This window comes from Loxodonta africana, chromosome X (genome assembly GCF_030014295.1).
Source record: "Loxodonta africana isolate mLoxAfr1 chromosome X, mLoxAfr1.hap2, whole genome shotgun sequence".
In the NCBI taxonomy this organism is placed as follows: Eukaryota; Metazoa; Chordata; class Mammalia; order Proboscidea; family Elephantidae; genus Loxodonta; species Loxodonta africana.
The window spans coordinates 57,876,907-57,885,100 of NC_087369.1; the positions used below are offsets into that span (position 1 = coordinate 57,876,907).

The window sequence follows — 8,194 nt, forward strand, 5'->3', positions numbered from 1 at the left end:
ATCTATATCTGTTTCACTTGTTTTCTCAGGCCTTTGTTGTAGGAGGGACGTTACAAGGCATCTGATTATGCCACCATCTTTGACTACCTCCCAGATTTCACAGCTTCTAAATTCCAAGAGTAAGCTTATGATCTAAGAAGCAATGGATTTTTACCTTGCCTTGTACCCCAAGCAAAGGGGTGGGGCTGAAAAACAGATAGCACACCATTTATTAATTCATCATTTTACCAATAATTTGAAATGATTTTTATTATATACTAAATTCTGGTGAATACTGAGTTTGTATCTAACATCGCTTCTAGTCCATTCACCTTTGTCCTTGTTCCTGTACCGGTACTGTACTTACAAGTGGTGGATGAAGAAACTATCTTCCAATCTTCCTGAAGGCAAGTTTTTAATACTACGAAGAACTGGGAATACTCTGGGGGATTAGAGTAGGTCACACAGGTCAGTCTTCATCTGAGTCACTGGGGCCCATGTACTGGCAGACAGCATCGTAGTGAAGCTCCACCAACTGATTCTCTCTCTGCAGCTGCACCAAAGCCTGGCTCTTCTCTGTGTCCCAGCCCAGCAGACGTCCCACCTGGAGCAGGAGTTGGGTGGAGTCAATAAGGCCAACCCAGATCCCAGAACAGGCCCTGCATGACCACCAACCCTCCATTCTCAGGTCTGGGACTCACCCTTCCAGCCTGTGGTCCCAGCACTACCATCACACGGTTGCCCTCGACTTTGGGAATCAGGGTCTCTAGCATGTCTTCCCTCAGGCCTACAGATGAGGGAGAGGGGAGTGAGGCTTGCAGCAAGGGTCAGCCCAGCCAGGGGCCTGTAAGAAGGCCTTTCCTGTATTCCCTGGAGCCACCCCACAACCTGTTGACAGATGGAATCCCACCACACTCATTTTTCACAGATGAAGAAACCTAAGGATAACTGTAATAGAGACAGTATTTTACATACAGTGATGATAATGATGGTGGCAGTGGTGATGATAGCAAACATCATTTATTGTGGGTATGCTGTAAGCTTTGCCCTTTACTGGAAGCTCAATGGACATTCCTACAAGGTGCCATTTCCATGCTAATATTACAGATGAGAAAAGTGAGGCTCAGATAATCATTACCACAGCAGTTTCTAATGTTCTATAAGAGGATGCTGGGCCTTGCAAAAACCCTGAACTATGCCCAACCTCCCAGTCTTTGCCTGGGCTGTGCTCTTGGCCTAAGACACTCTTCTCAAGGACAACCTCCACAATGATAACTATCCAGCTGCCATCCCTCAGACTCACCTTCTAGGATCTGGCCTTCATCTGTGCGACACACACAAGTATCTGGGCTCAGGACATCTTCAACTGTCATCTGGGGAGAAAGGTTAGAGGGAAGTGAGAATGTCAGAAAGTTAAGGAGGTCCAGTTGTGGGAGAGCAAGAGGACTCAGGCTGTGAGATTCCCACCTTAATGTTGTAATACTGGCCGCCCTTGTGCAGCTTGTCCACAAACCTCACACGCAGGTCTCTGCGCAACCAATGCTGACTCCTGGGGGCTGCTTTCTCACTCTTTGCTGCAGGTCCATCCTCTCTGTGGAGAGGAGGCCAACACCAGGCTTAGCTCTTCATCAGACATACGTTCTAGTTGCCCTACCTTTGCCTGTGCTGTGAAACCCACCCATAATGCTATTTCTAGTTCTTTCTTCTATGTGTTGCCTTGCCCTAGAAGCCTTCCTGGACTTCTCAAGCCTATCCACACCCATGCCCTTTTCCTTCATCCCAGATACCCTGGGCCCTACCGGTCTGGAGGGTGTTTCCGCTTCCTCTCTGAGTCCTCCTGCCGAACACGTAGGTCCTGATCCCGGAGGGCCTTCCATGATGAGGCTGTTCTGTTCTGTTGCTCTGAGGAAGTTTTGCTCACCTGGCCTGTTCAAGGGGGTGTAGTGAGAACCACGAAACAGCCTCAGTGTCTCCCTGCCCTTTCCTTCCAGAACCACAACTCAGCCTAGGACCATCTCCCATTTGCCAAAGTGCCCCTTTTCTTAATATCACACCGTTGCTCTAACTAGTAGAATGTCTCTCTCCTTCCTCTCATTCTTTTCTGCCTCCTTTAGGAAGCCTCTCCCAACCACCCCAGCCCACGTTGACAGTGCTTAGCCAAGTCACCTGCCTAGTGTGGGCTAGTGAGGTCCTGGAGAGTTCTGTCTGCACCTTTCTCTCAAACTGTCCCATCCAACAACACGTCTTTGCCTAGGCTATTGTGCCTGCCTCGAATGCCTTCCTCCTTGGTCATAATCTAATCCTAACTGCTCTTATATCCTGGCAAGAGAGTCTCATCATCCCAAACAGACAAAGACCTACTGAGAGTAGAGGAATGGGTTTCCCCATGTTCCTTCCCTTTCAGAAAGGATCTAAAGACTCCAGGAATACTAGATCGACTTTCTTTCAATCAAAATGAATAAGCCACTTATGTTCATTTTCACCTCTTGACCTTTGACCAGAAGTCATACTGCCAGGTAGACCACTAACTCTCCTCTCTGCAAATTTACAACCCACTCTGTAAAACAGACCCTACCATCCACAGGAATGCTTCCAACTTCTCCAGCTATATAAGGGGCTCACTCACCGAGATCCGAAGAGTTCTTGTCAAATTCCTGCTGGGAGATAGGCCGCAAGCAATACTCACTAACAGTCACCACACGGCTCCCCGCTGCCAGACGAACCATGGCCCGAACGTTGTCAGGATCAAAGCCTTCCACCTAAAGTGTTTGGGGGAAAAAGTTAGGCAGGGTTGAGTGAACTCCACCCACATTCCTGGGACCAAGCTACTGTTACTTTACCTCTGTAGGTCTGGCCTGATTCTTGTGTAACCCCACAAGGCTATGACTGCCCTAAGGCCTACAACCAGACTTGGTCCCTGTATCTCTCCCAACAGACTGTGACCCCCAAGAGCTAGGACAAGGCCTGGCCCTTGTATCTCCCCCAACAGACTACAACCCCCAAGGGCTGAGATAAGGCCTAGTCCTTGTGTCTCCCCCACCATGCTCATGTCAATATTTTTTGCTGCCCCATCTTGAGCTCCAGGGAGATCTTGGTTCTTTACCTTCCCATAAATTCCTCGATGGGGGCCAGACAGGACTACCACAGCTCCTCCAGTTACCAGTCCTTGAGGTTGGTCTTCCTTCTCCTTCTCCTGCTCATCTGGCTTTGGCAGTCGGTGGGGGCCAGTGGAGGCCAGGGCCTTGGCCTTGGTCAGGTCTGCACCCAGCCCTAACCCCTTGGGCCTCAGTGAGTTGACACGGGGCTTCACCACTCTGCAAGGAAGAATATGGGCTTGCTGGAGAATGCGCCAGCCTTCAATGCCCTGTTCCCCCTTTCCAAATCTCACCGCACCAATATTTTAAAGAATACCCTTTCTGATTTCATGTTAAAAAAAACCCTAGTGCATTAGGATCTTATATTTTGACCTACAGAAATGGTAATTTCGTATGGTTCAACCAAATAACATGCTGTAATACTATCTATTCCATAGCATCTACAGTGGAATATAGGGCAAATCCCTGTAAACAAATACATTAATATTTCTGCAAGGGAGAGCATATGAATATTTACACCAAGGGGGAAAAACAGACTATAAAATGCTCAACGTTAATTCAGGTCATATTTGGCTGCCAAATGACTTATGAAAAAATGTTTGGTTTTCAGAATCCTTTGGAGTTTGGAATTGTGGATAAGGATTTGTGAGTCCATGTAATAATAACAAATGTTTAGTCTATACTTATTCTAGACCAGGGCCTACTGTAAGTGCTTTATATGTATAACTTCATTTAACCCTCACAACAGATCTATGAAATCAGGACTGTTATTATCCCCATTTTTCAGATGAGGAACTGATGCCCAGAGAGGCAAACTTTACATAAATGGGATCCTATTATGGAGTATCAAAGTGCAAATAGGAATTTGAAATAGTAGTTGAAGAAGCTACTGCATGCATTAGGGTGATAATGTGTCCTCTCTCTTTGTCTGGATGGTTAGTTGTGGGCTGGCAGTAATCAGAGGAGTCTCGTTCACTGCTCCACCTGTTGGTCCCCTCACCCCACTCTGGAACTCACTGACTGAAGGTACGGCCGATGCCCTCGCCAGGTTTCCAGCCCATGCCCCGCAGCATGGCCAGCCCATAGGCCTCCACAGGGACTGCCTCGTAATCTGCCTCCTCTGGCACCTAGGGGTTCAGGAAAAGGAAGGGAGGTCAGGTTCTGTTCATGGTGGCCCTTCTGTTTGAAGTGCATCTCCTGCACCCTCTATGGTTTGTTTCCAGTCAGCTCAAGGGTCAGTGTTGGCTTCCTGTAGCCACCCTTTGCTTCACTCCTCCATGTTTGGCCATTCAACAAATATTTATAAAACTTTTCTGTGGCAGGAACTGTTTTAGGGGCTGGGGATAAAACAGTGAGCAATACAGACAAAAGCCCCTGTCTTTGTGGGGCTTATGTTCTGGCTGTAGAGACACACAATAAATAAAATACATAAAACATGACATATGAGGTAGTGATGAGTTATATGAAAAAAGATTAAGCAAGTGAAAGGTATGCAGAAGGATGGAGAAGGGAGTATCACTGAGAAATTGACATTTAAGCAGAGACCAGAAGGAGAGAAGGGAGGGAGCCATGAGGATATGGAAGGAAGAGGGCTCCAATCAGAGAGAGCAGTAAGAGGAAGGGCTCTGAGGCAAGACCAGCCTTGGTGTGCATGAAGTCTCATGAAATCAACATGACTGCAACAGAGATGAACAGGGAGGAGGGTGAGAGGGGCAGTAAGAGACTATCAGGAGTGCTGGGCAGAACTTTTGAGTATGGTGGGAGCCACAAGCAGGTTTTGAGAAGAGGAACCATGAGGAAGTTACTGCAGTCCTCCAGATGAGAGATGATGGGGGCTCAGACCAGGGTGGTGGTAGTAGTGATGGTGAGAAGTGGTCATATTCTGGATGTATTTTGAAAAGGGAGATGAGGATTTTGCTGGTGGATTGTATATGGGGTATAAAATGAAGAAGAGATTCAAGGATGACTCCAAGGATGACTGAGCAAGAGGAAGGATGAAGTTGTGAACAATTGATATGTGGAAGGCTGTGGGAGGAGATTTGTAGGAGGGAAAATTAGGGAAATGTGGCCAAAGCTGGAAGAGAATGAATAGTGAAGTGGGGGTGTTGTTGTTGTTTGTTTTTAAGAGCAATGAAACCAGAACACATTTGAAGGCTGATGAGAAAAGTTCAGTAGAAAGGGTAGTCTGGGGCTGTAAGAGAACTAGGCCCCCAAAAGGCACTGCAAAACATTTGTGAATGAAGAGGTAAAAAGTGGGGCCCATAGGGACAAAAGACAGACTTGGTTACTTCTGTGGACACACCCCTTACCTTTGCTGTTATCACCTCCCACTATCACCCCTCTCGATGCTTTGCATTTGCCATTAGCTCCAGGTCTACTACAAGTTGCCTCCCTGATGGACACAAACCATGCTGATTTCCTGACACCCGGCCTTTGGCCAGGCCATTGCTCCCACTAGGAGTACTCACCCTGCTCTTCCCCCTCTCAGTAAATCTCATCTATCCTTCCAGGCCTCACTCTGATCTAAGTCTCCATCATCTCTCGCCTGGACTATTGCAATAATCACCTCACTGGTCCACTTGCTTCTACCTTCACATACAAGTCTCTTCTGTTCACAGAAGCCAGAAGGTCCCTGTCAAGCTGTAAGTCAGGTCACCTTCCTCCTCTGCTAGGAGCCCTCCTATGGCTCTCACCTCACACACAGTAAAGCCGAAGTCCTTACCATGGCCCACAAGGCACTACATGGTCTAGCCTCCACTACCTTTCTGATCTCATCTATTACCCTCCCCTCCTTCATTCCATTCCAGCCACCACGGTCTCCTTGGTGTTCCTCAAACACCCCAGGCAGAGTCTAACCTCAGGGCCTTTGTTTTTCCTGCTCCTTCTCCTCTACATCTCACTCAGTTAGCCCAAGAATCCACGTACTTTTTCCAAACCCCAGTATTTGGATTAAAAAAATGATTCTAAAAAGGATAAAAGGAGCAGGGGATAGGCAGCAGGCCTCTAATTCACACAGAATTTTCCTGCAGGGAGGCAAGCCTGGTAGATAGGGCGAAGAGGGGCTGGCGCAGGAGAGAGGAAAGGGGCCAGCTCACTGTCTCAGCCTGGGGTTCACTGTCTGCCCCTTCCCCACTGGGGATGCATCCTTTCTGGATCATGGGGATAGCGAGCGTGGGGTCGACACCTTCATTCTCTCTCTCCTCCAGAGACTTCTTGGATTCTAAGGAAGAACAGGAGGGAGCAATGAGGTACCACTCTACCCTTCCTCCCCTTCTGCCATTATTGGGGCAGGGTGAGGGGTAGAGGTCACTTACCCTCAATGAGTTCCTTCACAGCCTGGGACAGCAGCACCCCATCCACTAAGGTCTCAGCATCTGTGGATGGTCCAGGGGTCTGGGTCAGTAGCTGCCTGTGATGTCCATTCTGGATCAAAGGGATGACAAGTTCCTTAGGGGCTTCTGAGGGCTTCACACTGATGCCAACATAGAGGAGTGAGATTGGGAGAGTTAACGTGGTCAGTGGGTTCTGAGCCACAGCCCTTTATCCAGAGAAAATACAACAGTCAAACTCATCCCCTGCCCCATGGAACATGCCCTCCATTCTCTTGAATGATTCTCCTGTTATGTCTCTGATGGTATCTTCTCTGGATTCTTCCTCCTTCTCCAACTCTTAAATGGTTCCTTCAGAGAATCAGTTCTGGACTTTCTGTTCATTCCAAGACCCACTTCCATGGCTTCCACAGTGGCTCACCTTCGCCTTCTTCTAGAAGCCCCTCTCTCAGGTCCCTCAGGCTCCCCTTTCCGTATTAAGCTGATAAATGGCCTCCCTCAACCTGAATCTGCGGCTCTATCCCGTTCCCCATACCGAAGAAGCCCCATCGCTTCAGTTGAGACACTAGGGGATCCTGTCATCCTCCTCTCCTTTTTCTCTCTTAGAACGCACACACCTTAGGGTCCTCAAGTCCTAAAGACACTCCCCGTCACTAATACATCCCCTCTTCTCAATTCCCACGCTATCAGGCCCAATTTCCCCACCCCTCCTACAAACTCGCGCCTTCTCGCTTCCACGAATTTCCTCAGGCTGTGCTTCAGGCTTTCAAGGCCACCTTCACTATGACAAGCAACTCAGATACCGCCATCCCTCCTGAGCCCACCGCACCGATTTCCAGGGGGTGAGGGAACCAGCGCTTCACCTCTGCAGCTCCCTTCCCTCCACAGTCTTCAAGAAATCCTTCTCCTCCGGGGCGGCCCTCGCTCTGTCTCCTAGGTCCACCACCCGCCTCCGGGAGGACGTGCGACTAAAGCCAAAAGAAATTGGGGCGGTAGAGACCGCTGCCGGCCGCGAAACACCCTCTTCAGCGTCCGCCATCTTGCCCCGCTTGCCAGGTCGCGGGGCTGTTTGCCAGGAAGTTCAGTCTGGCTCTGTTCGTTGAGTGCCGGCCGAACAGCGCAAGAACTACCTTTCCCATAAAACACTGCGACCCCGGCGACGGCGGATATGGGGGCCATAACAACTAATGTCGCTCTTTTGGCACTTCATATGAAGGCGCCAAGACAAGCATCCCGGGAAATGTAGTTCTTCAGGGGATGGGTGTGCTGGACGAAAACAACAACAACACACCTTCCGACTCAGAGCGACCTATACGGACGTGCTGGAAGGGCGATTCATTTCTAACCCACTGGCAGTTATTAATTCATTCATGTAGGCATATGACAATATTTACTGAGCACCTTGCCCTACTGATGTGGAAAGTGTAGATAAAATAAATCACTAAGAAAAAAATCACCATTTACAACAACATGTAAGAGAGAGAAAAAAAAAACCTAGGAATAAACCTAACCAGGTTCGTGAAGGACTTATACAATGAAAATTATTAAAAAAAAAAAAAACTAAAAGATTAAAAGACTTAAATAAATGGAAAGATGTTCCATGTTCTTGGGGTGGAAGACTTAATATTGTTAAGATGTCAATACTATCCGAAGTGATCTATAAATTCAACTGAATCCCGACCGAAATTCCAACAGTCTTCTTTACAGAAACAGAAAAACCACCCCTTTACTTCACGTGGAATAGCAAGAGGCCCCGAATAGTTAAAGGAATGTTGAAAGAGAAGAACAGAG

General features: G+C 48.1%; 1 protein-coding gene across 3 annotated transcripts; it reads right to left on the reverse strand.

Moving 5' to 3' along the window:
- Positions 1-436: 436 nt before the first annotated feature.
- Positions 437-7,486, reverse strand: GPKOW (G-patch domain and KOW motifs). Of its 3 annotated transcripts, none has more exons than XM_010597686.3 (11): positions 7,267-7,486; positions 6,389-6,546; positions 6,170-6,294; positions 4,092-4,201; positions 3,083-3,293; positions 2,666-2,738; positions 1,779-1,905; positions 1,447-1,570; positions 1,283-1,352; positions 681-766; positions 437-583 (listed from the first exon to the last, which is right to left on the reverse strand). In XM_010597686.3, the coding sequence occupies exons 1-11, from the start codon at positions 7,440-7,442 to the stop codon at positions 449-451; spliced, it is 1,395 nt and encodes a 464-aa protein (XP_010595988.1). In that variant the 5' UTR covers positions 7,443-7,486; the 3' UTR covers positions 437-448. The 3 variants fall into 3 exon arrangements, with proteins under 3 accessions (XP_010595988.1, XP_010595987.1, XP_023413631.1); XM_010597685.3 differs by having other exon boundaries at positions 2,606-2,738; XM_023557863.2 differs by lacking the exon at positions 681-766 and having other exon boundaries at positions 2,606-2,738.
- Between the last annotated feature and the right edge of the window lie 708 nt (positions 7,487-8,194).